Genomic DNA, 19152 nt, shown 5'->3' on the forward strand with positions numbered 1-19152 from the left:
ATCTTAAATTTCCGAAGTGTGTTGAGTTCCCGTCTCCCCTTTCCCAAATTAAAAAAGTATATTTTCGCCTTTTTCAAGCCATTGTTTTCTGGATATTAATGAAGGCTCCTCTAGCCTTTTCCTCTTATAATATATCTAGTTGATTCTGTAAATCATTAATTTTTAGCTTTCTCATTAAGATCAAGATGCTCAATCTCTGTGATATCAGAGCTCAGCTACCTTATATTTCCTTCTTAAAGCAAGCTGTTTCCCATAAGTAATACAGGCTGAGCAAATTTTAAATTTCAGCAGTTCCCAATATTTCCCATATTCTGCATTAGAGGTAGCTAAATTCCAGTAAACAGAAATTTGATTCATAATCAAATTTTTTAAATCATCATGCAATAACTAGTTATTAAATTTCCAATAACCACCAGAGTATTTCTTATCGTCATTGCTGCACATTCTGCACATTCTTAATCAGCCATATGACTTTATGAACAATCAGGACTGCCGCCAGTATTTTTACCTCGACAGTGTTGGGCTCAAGACTAGAGGTTAACATCCACAAGTACATTTTTGATTGTAGTGAACGATCTCTATTACTCCATGTGTACTGTTTCTCTCCACAGTTTTTAACTCGCCATATGTCAATTAAGTCCAGGCTTTGGCAGAAATTCCACAATTTGTTCACACCAATGTTAGGCCTATGGGCTAATACACTGCTCAAAAAAATAAAGGGAACACTAAAATAACACATCCTAGATCTGAATGAATGAAATATTCTTATTAAATACTTTTTTCTTTACATGGTTGAATGTGCTGACAACAAAATCACACAAAAAGGATCAATGGAAATCAAATTTATCAACCCATGGAGGTTTGGATTTGGAGTCACACTCAAAATGAAAGTGGAAAACCACACTACAGGCTGATCCAACTTTGATGTAATGTCCTTAAAACGAGTCAAAATGAGGCTCAGTAGTGTGTGTGGCCTCCACGTGCCTGTATGACCTCCCTACAACGCTTGGGCATGCTCCTGAGGAGGTGGTGGATGGTCTCCTGCGGGATCTCCTCCCAGACCTGGACTAAAGCATCTGCCAACTCCTGGGCAGTCTGGATCAATCTTGACAGCAAGACCGATTTGAATTCTTCACTAACCATTGGTGGATGGAGCGAGACATGATGTCCCAGATGTGCTCAATTGGATTCAGGTCTGGGGAACGGGCGGGCCATGCCTTCCAATTGCTGGAACTGCTGACACACTCCAGCCACATGAGGTCTAGCATTGTCTTGCATTAGGAGGAACCCAGGGCCAACCGCACCAGCATATGGTCTCACAAGGGGTCTGAGGATCTCATCTCGGTACCTAATGGCAGTCAGGCTACCTCTGGCGAGCACATGGAGGGCTGTGCGGCCCCCCCAAAGAAATGCCACCCCACACCATGACTGACCCACCGCCAAATCGGTCTTGCTGGAGGATGTTGCAGGCAGCAGAACGTTCTCCACGGCGTCTCCAGACTCTGTCACGTCTGTCATGTGCTCAGTGTGAACCTGCTTTCATCCAAGATTTGCCAATCTTGGTGTTCCCTGGCAAATGCCAAACTGCACGGTGTTGGGCTGTAAGCACAACCCCCACTTGTGGACGTCGGGCCCTCATTACCACCCTCATGGAGTCTGTTTCTGACCGTTTGAGCAGACACATGCACATTTGTGGCCTGCTGTCGGTCATTTTGCAGGGCTCTGGCAGTGCTCCTCCTTGCACAAAGGTGGAGGTAGCGGTCCTGCTGCTGGGTTGTTGCCCTCCTACGGCCTCCTCCACGTCTCCTGATGTACTGGCCTATCTCCTGGTAGCGCCTCCATGCTCTGGACACTACGCTGACAGACACATCAAACCTTCTTGCCACAGCTCGCATTGATGCGTCCTCCTGGATGAGCTGCACTACCTGAGCCACTTGTGTGGGTTGTAGACTCCGTCTCATGCTACCACTAGAGTGAAAGCACCGCCAGCATTCAAAAGTGACCAAAACATCAGCCAGGAAGCATAGGAACTGAGAAGTGGTCTGTGGTCACCACCTGCAGAACCACTCCTTTATTGGGGGTGTCTTGCTAATTGCCTATAATTTCCACCTGTTGTCTATTCAATTTGCACAACAGCATGTGAAATTTATTGTCAATCAGTGTTGCTTCCTAAGTGGACAGTTTGATTTCACAGAAGTGTGATTGACTTGGACTTACATTGTGTTGTTTAAGTGTTCCCTTTATTTTTTTGAGCAGTCTCTTTATAATAAACCATATTAAAGTCCCCACCAACTTTAATCTGACTGGATGGATATTTTCTCAGAAGTAAGTCATTTGGAGGACTAGAACAGTATCCATATACATTACACAACACAAGTAATCTGTCCATGTAAAAAAAAAAAAAAAAACTTTGAAATTATGTGTTAAAATTGCAACCCCAGCTGAATTATTAGCCCCGTGGGCCAAGAAAATGTCACTGCCCCCACTGATGAATGTGTTTCTTGAACGAATACAAGATCTGAGTTGCAGTCCTTACAAAAAAAGCTTTAATCTTCAACAGGTTTCGTATCCTCCTGGCATTGATTGACATAAACTTCAAGTCCATATACAAAATAGAAAGGAAAATCCAATGCAATCTCAATTCTATCCTCTATAAAAAGGTGCTTCATATACAGTACCAGTCAAAAGTTTGGACACACCTACTCATTCCAGATTTTTTTTTAAATCTGTCTATTTTCTACATTGTAGAATAATAGTAAAGACATCAAACCTATGAAATAACACATATGAAATCATGTAGTATCTAAAAAAGTGTTAAACAAACATGTCTGCCAGACATCTCTGCATGTCTGGCAGACATATCAGTGTGGATGACGGATCACCACCTCAAGCTGAACCTCAGCAAGACGGAGCTCCTCTTCCTCCCGGGGAAGGACTGCCCGTTCCATGATCTCGCCATCACGGTTGACAACTCCATTGTGTCCTCCTCCCAGAGCGCTAAGAACCTTGGCGTGATCCTGGACAATACCCTGTCGTTCTCAACTAACATCAAGGCGGTGTCCCGTTCCTGTAGGTTCATGCTCTACAACATCCGCTGAGTACGACCCTGCCTCACACAGGAAGCGGCGCAGGTCCTAATCCAGGCACTTGTCATCTCCCGTCTTGATTACTGCAACTCGCTGTTGGCTGGGCTCCCTGCCTGTGCCATTAAACCCCTACAACTCATCCAGAACGCCGCAGCCCGTCTGGTGTTCAACCTTCCCAAGTTCTCTCACGTCACCCCGCTCCTCCGCTCTCTCCACTGGCTTCCAGTTGAAGCTCGCATCCGCTACAAGACCATGGTGCTTGCCTACGGAGCTGTGAGGGGAACGGCACCTCAGTACCTCCAGGCTCTGATCAGGCCCTACACCCAAACAAGGGCACTGCGTTCATCCACCTCTGGCCTGCTCGCCTCCCTACCACTGAGGAAGTACAGTTCCCGCTCAGCCCAGTCAAAACTGTTCTCTGCTCTGGCCCCCCAATGGTGGAACAAACTCCCTCACGACGCCAGGACAGCGGAGTCAATCACCACCTTCCGGAGACACCTGAAACCCCACCTCTTCAAGGAATACCTAGGATAGGGTAAGTAATCCTTCTCACCCCCCCCCCCCTAAAAAGATTTAGATGCACTATTGTAAGTGGCTGTTCCACTGGATGTCATAAGGTGTATGCACCAATTTGTAAGTCGCTCTGGATAAGAGCGTCTGCTAAATGACTTAAATGTAAATGTAAATGTATATTTGAGATTCTTCAAAGTAACCATCCTTTTCCTTGATGACAGCTTTGCACACTCTTGGCATCCATGTTATGACAGCGATTTCCTCAACGTCAGCAAGACACCAGAGCTGATTGTGGACTACAGGAAACGGAGGGCAGAGCACACCTCCATTCACATCAACGGAGCTGTATTGGGGCAGGTCGAGAGCTTCAGGTTCCTCTGTTTCCACCTAGGATCTGTCATGGTCCACACACCAACACAGTCGTGAAGAGGGCATGACAGCACGTCTTCCCTCTCAGGAGGCTTAAAAGATTTGTCATTCGCCCTCAGATCCTCAAAAGGTTCTACAGCTACACCATTGAGAGCATCTTGACGGGCTGCATCACTGCTTGTTATGGCAACTGCTTGGTGTCCGATCGCAAGGCACTACAGAGGTTAGTGCGTACGGCCCAGTACATCACTGGAACCGAGCTCCCAGCCATCCAGGACCTCTATACCAGGTGTTGTCAGAGGAAGGCATTAAAAATTGTCAGACTCCAACCATCCAAGTCACAGACTGTTCTTTCTGCTACCGCACAGCAAGCAGTATCGTTGCACCAAGTCTGGGACCAACAGGACCCTGAATAGCTTTTACCCGCAAGCCATAAGACTGCTAAATAGTTAGGCCAGGTAGCTATTTGGTAACTATTTAACTATCTGCATTGACCCTTTTTGCACAAATGTTTTTTGGACTATTTAACTATCTGCATTGACCCTTTTTGCACAAATGTTTTTACCCTGCTACTACTGTTTATTATCTATCCTTTTGCCTAGCCACTTTATTCCTAGTTATATGTAGATATCTACAGTACCTCAATTACCTCGTAACCCTGCACATCGACTTGGTACTGGTACCCTGTGTACAGTGCATTCTGAAAGTATTCAGAAACCTTCCCCTTTTCCACATTTAGTTACGTTACAGCCTTATTCTAAAATGGATTAAATAGTTTTCCTCATCAACCTACATAGAATAAATTCAAATGATTGGGCATGATTTGGAAAGGCACACACCTGTCTAAGTATTCAGACCTTTTACTCAGTACTTTGTTGAACCACCTTTGGCAGCGATTACAGCCTCGAGTTTTCTTGGATATGACTCAACAAGCTTGAAACACCTGTATTAACACCATTATTTTCTGGAGATCCTCAAGCTCTGTCGGGTTGGATGGGGAGCGTCGCTGCACAGCTATTTCACAGTCTCTCCAGAAATGTTTGATCGTGTTCAAGTCCGGGCTCTGGCTGGGCAGCTCAAGGACATTCAGAGACTTGTCTCGAAGCCACTCAAGCATTGTCTTGGCTGTATGCTTAGGTTCTTTGTTCTGTTGGAAGGTGAACCTGAACGCTCTAGAGCAGGATCTCTGTCCTTTGCTCCGTTCATCTTTCCCTCAATCCTGACTAGTCTCCCAGTCCCTGCCACTGAAAAACATTCCCACAGCATGATGGTGCCACCAGCATGCTTCACCAGGTTTCCTCCAGGCATGAGGCTTGGGATTCAGACCAAAGAGTTCAATCTTGGTTTTATCAGACCAGAGAATCTTGTTTCTCATTGTCAGAGTCCTTTGGGTGCCTTTTGGCAAATTCCAAGCGGGCTGTCGTGCCTTTTACTAAGGAGTGGCTTCCGTCTGGCCACTAGACCATAACGGCCTGATTGATGGAGTGCTGCAGAGATTAATGTTCTTCTGGAAGGTTCTCCCATCTCCACAGAGGAACTCTGGAGCTCTGTCAGAGTGAACATCGGGTTCTTGGTCACCTCCCTGACCAAGTCCTTCTCACCCGATTGCTCAGCTTGGCCAGCTCTTGGAGTCTTGGTGGTTGCAAACTTCTTCCATTTAAGAATGATGGAGGCCACTGTATTCTTGGGGACCTTCAATGCTGCATAAATATTTTGGTACCCTTCCGCAGATATGTGCATCGAAACAATCCTGTCTCGGAGCTCTACGGACAATTCCTTCAACCTCATAGTTTGGTTTTTGCCCTGACATGTACTGTCAACTGTGGGACCTTATATAGACAGGCGTGCGCTTTTCCAAATCATGTCCAATCAATTGAATTTACTACAGGTGGACTCCAATCAAGTTATAGAAAACATCTCAAGGATGATGAATGGAAACAGGATGCACCTGAGCACAATTTCGAGTCTCATAGCAAAAGGTCTGAATACTTATGTAAATAAGGTATGTTTTTTTTGCAAACATTTCTAAAAACCTGTTTTCGCTTTGTCATTATGGGGTATTGCCTGTAGATTGATGAGGATTTTAATTTTTTTAATCAATTTTAGTATAAGGTTGAAACGTAACAAAATTAGGAAAAAATAATGGGGTCTGAATACTTCCCGAATGCACTGTAGATATTGCACCATACACAATTTCCTATGCATTGTGTCCGAGTAAAAGGGGGGGTCCTTTCTACTCAGGAGCACTTGTACTTTTCAAATCCCCAGAGTTTATAGCCCCAGCAGCGTCACTGCTCATTTTTGCTGCCCTAAAACAGTGGCTAATCAGCTTAAATCCAATAGTTTTTCCATAATGGGCACATATATTGCGCATAAAATAATTTACTGTACATTGTGTTGCAGTAAAGGGAGGGGGGTACATTATACCCAGGAGCACCTCTAGTTTCCAAAACCTTTATAAGGATAACACAATAGCTTGACCTGTAACCAGGATCCATGAAATTGTCACTCCGAGGCGGATGCAGGCTCATGCACAGATAGAGACGATAGCTTCAAATCATTCCAAGCAAACAGTTTGAATATTCAATCTTCCAGAATCTAAGTGATACCAAGTCTTTTATTTCATTTTCTCGCCTTATAAAAAATGACTTTGATATCACAGGTAGAGAGAGGCTGCAGTAGCATAATGGTGGTGCTGTTGAGCAAATGTTCAATAATTAAAGAAAGAGGTGTTTCCAGTCATGACAGAAAAACACAGTACATAGAGACACACACAGCTTCACAGCAAGATCTTAGTGAGTTTGATGTTTTTTTCTATTTCATTAAAGAGAGATTATAAATAGTGTTTAACTAAATTTTCTTGCTCTATCCCCACATTTTTTAAAAGTAGTTATATTACAGTGAACTTTGATGACCCCTATGTAAAAAGAAATGTAACCTGTAAAAATAGCTGGTAGATTTTTGGGGGGGATGTGTGCCACTAGTAGAGCAATAATCCATTGTTATTAACATGGCAAAGCATAACATGCCCATACTGTGCCAGCTCCAAGATTGGAAAAACACTTGTTTACTGTATATTAGGTAACCTAATACAATTTTAACAGTAAATATTGATTTTAAACATTTTGTCACATGTGCTAGATCAATAGATTGTCATTAACAATGCAAATCATAACATACCCATATAATGACAGCTACAAGATCGGAAAAACACTAGTTTATTGTATATTATAAACTGGGTGGTTCGAGCCCTAAATGCTGATTGGCTGACAGCCGTGGTATATCAGACCGTCAGTATATCACGGGTATGACAAAGCATTTATTTTGACTGCTCTAATTATGTTGGTAACCAGTTTATAATAGCAATAAGTCACTTCTGGGGTTTGTGGTATATGGCCAATATACCACGACTAAGGGCTGTATCCAGGCACTCCACATTGCGCCGTACATTAGAACAGCCCTTAACCTTGGTATATTGGCCATATACCACACCCCCTCGTGCCTTATTGCTTAATTACAGTAAACTTTGAGGGATTATAATCACATTTCAACACAATTTAAACATTTTGTCACATGACACCAGTAGATCAATAATAGAGTGATTAACATGACACACCATTGCTTCCTTATTATATGATATTATATGATATTGAGGAAGAAGATGAGGAGGATGTACGCCATTGAAGCCAACAAACAGAAGAGGAGCAGAAGAGACTCCAACCTGACTGCTGGAAGAGGGAACCAACTCAGTGAGGAAAGGACACACACCAATTCTATATAGCCTCTTGCATGGTGTTCATTTAAATTCTTGCCCCTTGGAACTGTCCCTCAGATTAGCCTCTCCTGTCTGTCCATTTCCCTCTCCCTTACAGGTTTCCCAGGGGAACTATGAGGTGCAGACACAGGAGAGGACCTGGGAGGTTTTCCAATGCCTCACAAAGATGGGCACCTATTGGTAGATTGGAAGATTTAAAAAGAAACAGACATTTAACATCCCTTTGAGCATGGTGAAGTTGTTACAATTTGGATGGTGTATCAATACACTCAGTATGCACACATCACTGAGTACTACTCTAAATATTTTCAAGCATGGTGGTGGCTGCATTATGTTATGGGTATGCTTGTCATTGGCAAGGGATCATTTTAGATTTTTTGGGGGGGATAAAGCACAGACAAAAGCTAAGCACAGGCAAAACCTGGTTAAGTCTGCTTGTGAGGCATCTGTTTCTCAAACTAGACACTTTAATGTACTTGTCCACTTGCTCAGTTGTGCAACGGGGCCTCCCACTCCTCTTTCTATTCTGGTTATAGCCAGTTTGCGCTGTTCTCTGAAGGGTGTAGTATACAGCATTGTACGTGATCTTCAGTTTCTTGGCAATTTCTCGCATGGAATAGCCTTCATTTCTCAGAACAAGAATAGACTGATGAGTTTCAGAAGAAAGTTATTTGTTTCTGGCCATTTTGAGCCTGTAATCAAACCCACAAATGCTTATTCAATCAGCACAACAGTTTTCAGCTGTACTAACAAAATTGCAAAAGGTTTTTCTAATGATCAATTCGTGCCATTGGAACACAGGACTGATGGCTGCTGATAATGGGCCTCTGTACGCCTATATAGATAATCCATTTAAAAAATCTGCCGTTTCCAGCAACAAAAGTAATTTACAACATTAACAATGTCTACACTGTATTTCTGATCAATTTGATGTTATTTAATGGACAAAAATGTGCTTTTCTTTAAAAAACAACGACATTTCTAAGTGACCCCAAACTTTTGAACTGTTGTGTATGTACATTATATATTTCTGTATTTCATTTTCAATACATTTGCAAAAAAAATCTAAAAACATGTTTTCCCTTTGTCATTATGGGATATTATGTGTAGATGGGTGAGAGTAAAAAAACGATTTAATACATTTTGAATTCAGGCTGTAACACAATAAAATGTGGAACAAATCAAGGGGTATGAATAGTTTGTGAAGGCACTGTAAGTGTCGAGACGGTGCGTTAAATCCCCAACACAGTTTTAGCGTTCTTATAGATTAAATGGAGAGCCAACGTATCCCACTGAGCCCATTCCAGCCATTACCGGGGTGTGTTTGACAGGTCATTTAAAAAAATTCAGTAGTCGTAACGTTAACGGAAAAAACGACAGGCAAGAGTATGAAAGAGTCACAAGGGTAAAAGCAATCAATCCAGCGATATTTAAGTGACAAGTGGATTTTGCATTTCAAACACAGGAAATGGATGGCTGAAAAAGACAGATTCTCAGGTGGGCTGGGCATGCGCATTGCTTTGTTTTAGGCCGCAAAATAAGCAGCGACGCTCCTCTGGGTGTAAACTGTGGATTTTGAATCTAAAATTCTCCTGCATAGAATGGACCCTGCTTTTACTGCGACACAACGTAAAGACAATTCTGCAATAAATGACAAGAGTATACACACACACGAAATGGTTGACCATTTAGGCTTGAAAAAATAACCAAATCACATCTTAAAGAAAGACTTTTAATGATTATTTGTATGATAAATATAAAACATTAACAATTGTGCACATTTTCCATCATTTTCACCTGTAATTATTCATTTATAAAATGTACAAAACTGGACTCTTATTCTGAAGAATTCCAAAAATCTGTGCCCAGAAGTATTTAGTTATACTAGCCTACTTGAAAGTGGTTTCTGTGTTTCGTCCTTTACAATGTTCTTGCTGTAAAATATTTGGACATGTAAGAAGTGTCTGTAGAGGTGAGAAGCCAAATGAGATTTCACATGTAAGGTAGAAGTGAATGGACAAGGAGCAAAGAATTTCCCAGGACATAGACATATCTGATATTAGCAGAAAGCTTACATTCTTGTTAATCTAACTGCACTGTTCAATTCACAGTAGCTATTATAGTGAAAGAATACCATGCTATTGTTTAAGAAGAGTGCACAATTTTGAACATGAAAAGTTATTCATAAACAAATGAGGCACATTTGGGGAGTCTTGATACTAAATTTTGAACAGAAATGCAATGATCAGTCTAAAACTTTTCACATACACTGCTGCCATCTAGTGGCCAACATCTAAATTGCAACTGGGCTGGAATAATACATTATGGCCTTTCTCTTGTATTTCAAAGATGATGGTACAAAAAAATAGAAAATGACGGTTGGTTTTTTCTTTGTATTATCTTGTTCCTTTCAAATGGTACTAAATATATGCATATCCTTGCTTCAGGGCCTGAGTTACAGGCAGTTAGATTTGGGGTATGTCATTTTAGGCGAAAATTGAAAAAAAGGGTTGGATCCTTATGTTTAAGAGTCTCCAATGCAGAGGCTGTCAGAAGGGGAGAAAGGTTGAGTATCTGTGAAGGTCCAATGGTGGTGAATACCGGTAGGCCTACACTGCAGCCTGAGAAGGCCCTATCACCAGCAGCAGAACCCAGGAATGATTCATGTGAAGAAAGTGGATTTTGTGTCTTTTATAGCAATGGGAGTAAACAGCACTGCACAAGTTGAAAAGAAGTTAAGAAAGATCAACATAATTTCTGTGTACTGTCTCATGCGGTCCCACCCTTTCAGGCCCCAGAGCCTTTATTTTTTCATGACTGAAGGAAATAGGAATGTCGTTTTTGGAAATGTTTTACATAATGTTATTTTCTAAGCCAGCAGCATACCACCCTACATACCACTGCTGGCTTGCTTCTGAAGCTAAACAGGGTTGGTCCTGGTCAGTCCCTGGATGGGAGACCAGATGCTGCTGGAAGTGGTGTTGGAGGGCCAGTAGGAGGCACTCTTTCCTCTGGTCTAAAAAATATCCCAATACCCCAGGGCAGTGATTGGGGACACTGTGTAGGCTGCCGTCTTTCGGATGGGACATAAAACGGGTGTCCTGACTCCCCGAGGTTGTTAAAGATCCCATGGCACTTATTGTAAGAGTAGGAGTGTTAACCCCGGTGTCCTGGCCAAATTCCCAATCTGGCCCTCAAACCATCACAGTCACCTAATAATCCCCAGTTTACAACTAGCTCATTCAGCTCCACTCCTCTCCCCTGTAATTATTCCCCAGGTCGTTGCTGTAAATGAGAACGTGTTCTCAGTCAACTTACCTGGTAAAATAACGGATAAAAACATTTCCCTTCACCAAAATTGATTTTTTTCCCCCCACCTCCGTCCAGTTGGTGGCGGCAACACACCATTTGCTGGTCGTTCGCCATAAAACCCCACGGAAGAAAAAGTAAACGGAAGTAAGCTTTGAACAAGAACAATCTTCACGTTAGCGTTTTTGTTAGATTCATTAACACAATGAAACTCAAACTGTGACTCATTTAACTGCACAGTATCACATACTTGTCCCAGGTAGTCTTTCATTTGCGTTGGAGACAGGACTTGGTTTATAGATGTTATCTAGGTAACGCAACCTAGCTTGTAACGTTAGCTGTTAACAATGGCTAACTGTATGGTTTTTCACACTCAAATAGCCTCCATCATGGAGGTGCTAGCGAATGCAGCCGTGGCAGAGATCTGTAAACTCGTAGACGACGACTATGCAGTGTTTCGTTTAGAAATTTCTCAAAGCCAGAAAGAAAACAGGGGATTGCGGAGGAAACTACAGTTAATAGATCTGAAGGTGGCACGGGAGCGCGCAGAGAGGACAACGCGAGATCGCGTCCTCGCCAGTCGTCCCAGTAGTGTCAAGATCCTCGACCGATACAGAGGAATGGCAAAAGGTACATTTAGCAGAAGGCCGAGCTGCGCGACCTGTCTCCGCACTGCACATGTGTAACTTTAGATGTGATAACCAGAATTGGGTCTTGGGTCAGTTTTTGGATAGTATGCAATAATTCCCCTGACTACTTGGCTATCTTGTACAAAAACACAATATTATATTCTAACCAGCATCTCCTATTATTTACTCAATAAAAACAAGCAATATGGAACCTCTGGGGTTTGTGGTATATGGCCAATATACCACGGCTAAGGGTTGCATGGAACATAATCAATCTATAAATAGTATCAATACATTATGAAAATTGCTACCTTACATCCTTGCCAATTCTAGACCGTGTCAATAGTGTATAATATACCGTTGAGCATTGACAGTAGCTAACCTAACCACTTTAATTTTTATTTTATCTTTATTTAACTAGGCAAGTCAGTTAAGAACAAATTTTTATTTTCAACGACAGCCTAGGAACAGTGGGTTTAACTACTTGTTCAGGGGCAGAAAGACAGATTTGTACTTTGTCAGCTTGGGGATTGCAACCTTTCGGTTACTAGTCCAACGCCCTAACCACTAGGCTACCCTAAGGTGATGTGGTAATATACCATGGCTCTAAGGGCTGTTCTTATGCACAATGCAACACGGAGTGCCTGGATACAACCCTTAGCTGTGGTATATTGGCCATATACCACAAACACCAGAGGTGCCATATTGCTATTATAAACTGGTTACCAATGTAATTAGAGCAATAAAAATACATGTTTTGCCATACCTGTGGTATACGGTCTGATATGCCATGGCTGTCAGCCAATCAGCATTCAGGACTCGAACCACCCAGTTTATAACCCCCAATAACTCTCTCAGGTGAAGGACATCTCACTGGAGGTCACAGGAACTTTGTGAAGCCAGCAGGACACAATACATGGAGAGATGACCAACCAATCACTGTTGATGAGGGGAGTGGAACCTCAACCCAGCATGTTATTGTGATAGAGGTTAGTGTAATAGTGTTGCATAAAAAATTACAGTTACTTTGTAAATTAAGTGTGGTTTGTTTATTTCAGAAAGGCTCCCCTCAGCTATTCACTTGCCATAGGGGAGCTTGTGAGACTTCCCTACGACATTGTTATCCAATTCAACTCATGTACTGGTAATGAACTACTTTCTCTTGGGTCAGTCTGCAGATGCAGAGGCTGCAGGTCCTGGAGTCAAGCAGGAGAGATCTGAAGGAGAAGAGGACCCACGGCACAGCAGAGACATTCAGACTGGAGCGGCTGAATCGCCCCCTGTAGCTACAGAGAACCCCACCACCGCCCCAGCGCAGCCCAGGACCCAACGCAGCATCACGGCGATCAGTGGAACGCCGGAGGTTAGTGGAACGCCGAACGTCGTCCTCAAGTCAGAAACAGACATCGAGACTTTAACGGGACTGGGTCGACTGGGCTGTCCTCCTGCTCCCCGCTCAGAGCATTTACTTTATGGTAACTCGAGCCCGAGGCCGGTTCTGTCCCATCAGGACCCAAGTGGCTCGTTATATACTGTCAATGATCCATCCTGTTCATACGCTACAGGGACAGAGATGATACCTAGTGACATGCTTGTGGGCTTAGAGTTACACACTGATCTGTCTAGAGGGGACTGGAACCGGTACAGTAGTAGTGTGTACTCTGAAGGGTCCCTAGATAAGAAAGGGGAGGGTCTGGTTGTAGATGAGGTGACTGTGAAAGTGGAGGGCGACGTTCCTCTGACATGGAATGCAGACCAGACTCAGTTAGGAGAAGGACACTCGCAGGGCAACACTAGTGACTTCTTAGACTACAGGGAAAGCTTAGAGACCAATCTAAATTTCGCAACCCACTCCCCTTTACATGTGTTCAGGGATCGTGACCCAGTGTCTACGTCAATGGCACCCTCCGATTCACATGGCCGTGTCCTTTTCGATCAGGTATTGAACTCAAACGACAGTGCTAGAGCCCAGACTCAGGGAGGGGGAGCCACATCAGGCAATAGTAAAGAGAAACGGTTTCTCTGCATGTTCTGTAACAAAGGCTTCAGCTGCCTCCAGAAAGTGGAGGTTCACCAGAGGATCCACACAGGGGTAAAACCCTTCAGCTGTACCCAGTGTCACATGCGCTTCGCCCAAGCTGGCACACTGAAGAGGCACCAGAGGGTCCACACAGGGGAGAAACCATTCAGCTGTACCCAGTGTCACATGCGCTTCGCCCAGGCTGGTGACCTGAAGAGGCATCAGAGGGTCCACACGGGAGAGAGGCCCTTCGCCTGTACGCACTGCAGGAAGAGGTTCTCAGAGAGGAGCTACCTCAGGATGCACCAGCAGAAAAAACATTCCACTCTATAACACACTCGATAGCTTCTGACTATTAGATCAAACCCTGCATAAAGACAAAGATGAATTGTCATTGTTGTCAGCAGAAAAGATCCACAGATGAATAATGAGAGTAACAGATTTCAGTGTTGAATATTCCTGGGTAGAATATTTCATTCATAAATTGTGTGATATATAAGCCTAAAAAGTTGGTTACATATTGTGTTTGTACTATGTAGGCAATATGATGTTCATAAATGCCTATTTCATTGCTTCCGTTCAATAATTCAATAACCTCCCCAAGACACTTGAATGAATGCAGTTTATCAAGTTAATGCAGATTTTTTTGTTGATGTATGTGTGGTTTTCATATGGTGTATTTAACACTTGTTTATGTTTAATAAATACAAAATGTGACTTTTCATTCTAAGACTTTCATTGAGACTATCTTAGCATCTATATACACTTACTAAATATAGCTACACATACCCACACACTAACAAATACCTACTGTACACATCAAAATAGTTTAGTCAGGTTTGTCTGACTTTTGACTTATCATAGCTGACTTGTTTTCTTTACCCACAACATCATATTTATGTGCACCATAATGGGTTGAACAACAATGAAGTAATTCTGTGATTACAGTTTAGGACTCAACACTCCATGTTGAAAGTGTGTTTATTATCGTGTGCGTATATGTACCTGAGGGAGTATATGTCTGTGTAATCTGCATCACCTCTCTCTTCCAGGAGGGTCCAGAAGTGGTGCTGGTGAAGGAGGAGGGATATGAGGAGGGTCTGGGGAACCCTGAAGGGACCATGGTCATGGAGGACAACCAGTCTTCACCTCTTGACCCCACAGAGGAACCATCTGAGCAGCACAGGACCACACACAGTCTCACTGAGGTGAACATATGGAAACTACTGTCTGAATGGTATTAGGTCAGGACCCATATTCACAAAATGTGTCAGAGTAGGTTTGCTGATCTAGGAGCAGTTTTGCCTTTTCTATTTGGAAAGGTCCTAGATTAGCACTCGTACTCTGAGACTCGGACCCAGGTCTTGATTAATTTTGTTGTAATTGTGGGACGATGCCTTTGAATTATTAGTGTCATTTGATTACTTCACATTCTTTAAAGTTACATGCTAGCTGTACATGAAGACTTCCAGTCTTTGCGCTAAGCTGGTTTGACTGGCTCACAAAATTGCCTCTAACTTCCTGCACACTGGACCCAGAGACGATAAAATTGTATCCACAATTTAATCTGACTCTGGGGAAGTAGATAATTGCCCATATCATTAACTATCCCTTTAAAGAGTGTCAATTAATCAAATGAACTAACATGTTTGCATAGTACTCATATCAGTCCCTCATTGTCCAATCAGAATATGCTCCATAGCAGGGTGCTCATATCAGATTTATTTATCCAATATCCTCTCACTCTGTATCTCTTACAGTCAGTAGACATGGAGGATGGGAAGCCTGATCTGCTGCTGGTCAAAGAGGAGACAGTAGAAGATGGACCAGATAGCATTGATCTGCTGAGTGGACTAAAGATGGGGGAGCAAAGTAAGAGATAAATACATATAGCCTACATACTGTAATAATCTTCGATGGGAATAGGGATGCACCTGGCTATTATTTTTGTCATTAACACATATGAAACAATATGAATACTTCATTTATTAAACAATATCAATACAATTTGTATAAAATACACACAAAAAAATATGTACACTGAGTGTACAAAACATTAGGAACACCTGCACTTTCCATGATATAGACTGACCAGGTGAAAGCTATGATCACTTATTGATGTCACCTGTTAAATCTACTTTAATCCATGTAGACAAAGGGAGGAGACAGGTTAAAGAAGGATCTTTAAGCCTTGTGACAATTGAGACATGGATTGTGTATATGTGCCAATCAGAGGGTGGGTGACAAAATATTGAAGTGCCTTTGAACAGATTATGGTAGTAGGTGCCATGCGCACCAGTTTGAGTGTGTCAAGAACTGCAACGCTGCTGGGGTTTTCACGCTCAACGGTTTCCTGAGTGTATCAAGAATGGTCTACCATCCACAGGACATCCAGCCAACTTAACACAACTGTGGAAAGCATTGGCGTCAACATGGGCCTGTGGAACGCTTTCAACACTTTGTAGAGTCCATACCCCAACGAATTGTGGCAGTTCTGAAGGGAAATGGGGGTGCCACACAATATTAGGAAGGTGTTCCTAATGTTTTGTACACTCAGTGTATATCAACATAAGTCAGACATCACCAGGCAAATAACACACTAAAAATCCATGTCTAAAAATCCATCCATAAGTCTGGACAGTAACCTCTTCCTGCAGGTGGTTGGCTGGAAGCTAACAGAGGAGACTGGGAAGCCATCTTGGATTCCCAGACCCAGACGTGTGCAGCCAAGAGCCCGGGGGACAACATCACTGAGCAGGCCAGGACGAGAGGTGACATAATGGAGGTCAGTGGATGGGACTGTGTCCTCAAATCTGGGCTGGGGAACAACACTGTTAACCACAACCAGAAAAACATTTTTGAATACAAATCAACATTCAAACTTAGTCTCCATGACGACAGACTGGCTGAGACCAGGGCTAGGCATAGATTTTGTCTGCGAGGGTGGGGAGGTGTCTGTATGCAGCAGGAGAGAACAGACACAGACTCGGCTAGCGATGCTCCGTCCTGCTCCTATAGTTGTGATTCAGAGAGACTGATGACGCCTCAGGTTAACCACCTAACAGGTGCTGCCTTCAGCCTGCCTTCTATAGGATATATCAACTGGAACATGGACCCTGTGACAACACAGACACTCCCTGGCCTTCATCCTCCTCACACTCTCCTTATGTTAATCCAGACCTCAGACAGCCCCCCCCCCCCACTGGTGAGCCAGGCCAATCCTCTGGGGAGCCAGGCCCAGCCAATCAGAATGAGTTTATCCCCTCAAAAGGGCTTTATTACAGACAGAAATACTCTGTTTCATCAGCTGTCCGGGGTGGCTGGTCTCAGATGATCCTGCAGGTGAAGGGTTACACGTGGTCTGTGGTTAAGGCCAGTTGGATACAGCCAAATTCTCTAAAACAACATTGGAAGCGGCTTATGCTAGAGAAATGAACATTCAGTTCTCTGGTAACAGCTCTGGTGTACATTCCTGCACTCAGCATGCCAATTGTACGCTCTCCCTCAAAACTTGAGATATCTGTGGCTTTGTGTTGAGACAAAACTGCACATTTTAGAGTAGCCTTTATTGTCCCCAGCAAAAGGTGCACCTGTGTAATGATCATGCTGTTTAATCAGCTTCTTGATATGCTACACCTGTCAGGTGGATTATGTTGGCAAATGAGGAATGCTCACTGACAGGGATTTAGACAAATTTGTGCACAACATTTAAGAAAAATAAGCTTTTCCGGGATATTTTATTTCAGCACATGAAACACGGGACCAACACTTTACATTTTTTTTTAAATATTTTTGTTCAGTATAGTTTGTTGGTAGTTAATTCTGTTGGTTTTGAATGTTGTAGGGAACTGGATGAGGTGAACTGAGGAAAGAATTAGAATGATAAGGTGATGGTTGGTGTGATTGTGTCTGTAAAAATGCTTCACTGATGAAGTGACAACTTTGTCCCTTTTGGTTGATGCTGGTGCTTTATAGTGAGATAAAGATAGTGCCTTAGTTCATGTTTACTTGACATGAAGGTGTATGTAATATTGAACTTTTCCAAAGTATTAAAAAAATATATTTATGAAGTAGTGAAGCTGTGTGTAAGTCCCGTATGTAAGTGTATGACATTTTTGTTGAAATTAAAGACTAAATTGACTGATTTGTAAAAATTACAACAACAACAAAAAGTTTCTCATCTCAGTCGAACCAAAACATTATACTTCTTTCTTGAATCAACACATAGTGCATTCAGAAAGTATTCAGACTTTTTCCACATTTTGTTACGTTACAGCCTTATTCTAAAATGGATTAAGTCGTTTTTTTCCTTTATCAATCTACACACAATACCCCTAGTCATATTTGCACATTTACAAAAAATATATTCCAAAAATGACCTTATTTACATAAGTATTCAGACCCTTTGCTATTAGTCTCAAAATTGAGCTCAGGTGCATCCTGTTTCCATTGATCATCCTTGAGCTGTTTCTACAACTTGACTGGAGTCCACATGTGGTAAATTCAATTGATTGGACATGATTTGGAAAGGCACATGCCTGTCTATATAAGGTCCCACAGTTGACAGTGCATGTCAGTGCAAGAACCAAGCCATGAGGTCGAAGGAATTGTCCCCAAGAACACAGTGGCCTCTATCATTCTTAAATGGAAGAAGTTTGGAACCACCAAGACTCTTCCTAGAGCTGGCCGCCTGGCCAAACTGAGAAATCGGGGGAGAAGGGCCTTGGTCAGGGAGGTGACCAAGAACCCAATGGTCACTCAGAGAGCTCCAGAGTTCATCTGTGGAGATGGGAGAACCTTCCAGAAGGACAGCTATCTCTGCAGCACTCCACCAATCAGGCCGTTATAGTAGAGTGGCCAGACGGAAGCCGCTCCTCAGTAAAAGGCACATGACAGCCCGCTTGGCATTTGCCAAAAGGCACCTAAAGGACTCTCAGACAATGAGAAACAAGATTCTCTGGTCTGATGAAACCAAGATTGAACTCTTTGGCCTGAATGCCAAGTGTCATGTATTGCGGAAATCTGACACCATCCCTACGGTGAAGCATGGTGGTGGCAACATCATGCGGTGGGAATGTTTTTCAGTGGTAGGGAATGGGAGAGTAGTTAGGATCGAGGGAAAGACGAACGGAGCAAAGTACACAGAGATCCTTGATGAAATCCTGCTCCAGAGCGCTCAGGACCTCCAACATGACAATGACACTAAGCACACAGCCAAGACAACGCAGGAGTTGCTTCGTTCACATGTACACCTGCCCCACCTGTCAGAAACGCTTCGCTGAAGCGTACTATGTGATGAGGCACCAGGCCGTTCATACCAAGGAGAAGCCCTTCAAGTGCAAATTGTTACAAGAGCTTCTCCTCCCTGATTAGTTTCTGAATGTCCTTGAGTGACCCAGCCAAAGCCCATACTTGATCCCGATTGAACATCTCTGGAGAGACCTGAGAATA

At 43.0% G+C, this 19152-nt stretch overlaps 3 protein-coding genes across 4 annotated transcripts in view; 2 read left to right on the forward strand and 1 right to left on the reverse strand.

Moving 5' to 3' along the window:
• Window positions 1–19152, reverse strand: part of LOC118395564 (neurotrophin receptor-interacting factor homolog) — a 238501-nt gene that overhangs the window by 145636 nt on the left and 73713 nt on the right. The gene's annotated exons all lie outside the window — the stretch shown is intronic.
• LOC118395624 (uncharacterized) overlaps window positions 1–19152 on the forward strand; it is a 180880-nt gene that overhangs the window by 12701 nt on the left and 149027 nt on the right. The gene's annotated exons all lie outside the window — the stretch shown is intronic.
• LOC118395613 (zinc finger protein 777-like) overlaps window positions 11174–19152 on the forward strand; it is a 29197-nt gene continuing 21218 nt past the window's right edge. The window contains exons 1-6 of one of the 2 annotated variants that reach the window (XM_052465119.1): window positions 11174–11682; window positions 12540–12670; window positions 12853–13044; window positions 14754–14909; window positions 15462–15573; window positions 16359–16486. In XM_052465119.1, coding sequence (XP_052321079.1) covers window positions 11400–11682; window positions 12540–12670; window positions 12853–13044; window positions 14754–14909; window positions 15462–15573; window positions 16359–16486 — 1002 coding nt within the window. In that variant the 5' untranslated portion in view covers window positions 11174–11399. The remainder of the gene's footprint in view (window positions 11683–12539; window positions 12671–12852; window positions 13045–14753; window positions 14910–15461; window positions 15574–16358; window positions 16487–19152) is intronic. The other variant, XM_052465120.1, reaches the window with a different exon arrangement.

This window comes from Oncorhynchus keta, chromosome 16 (genome assembly GCF_023373465.1).
Source record: "Oncorhynchus keta strain PuntledgeMale-10-30-2019 chromosome 16, Oket_V2, whole genome shotgun sequence".
Taxonomy (NCBI): Eukaryota; Metazoa; Chordata; class Actinopteri; order Salmoniformes; family Salmonidae; genus Oncorhynchus; species Oncorhynchus keta.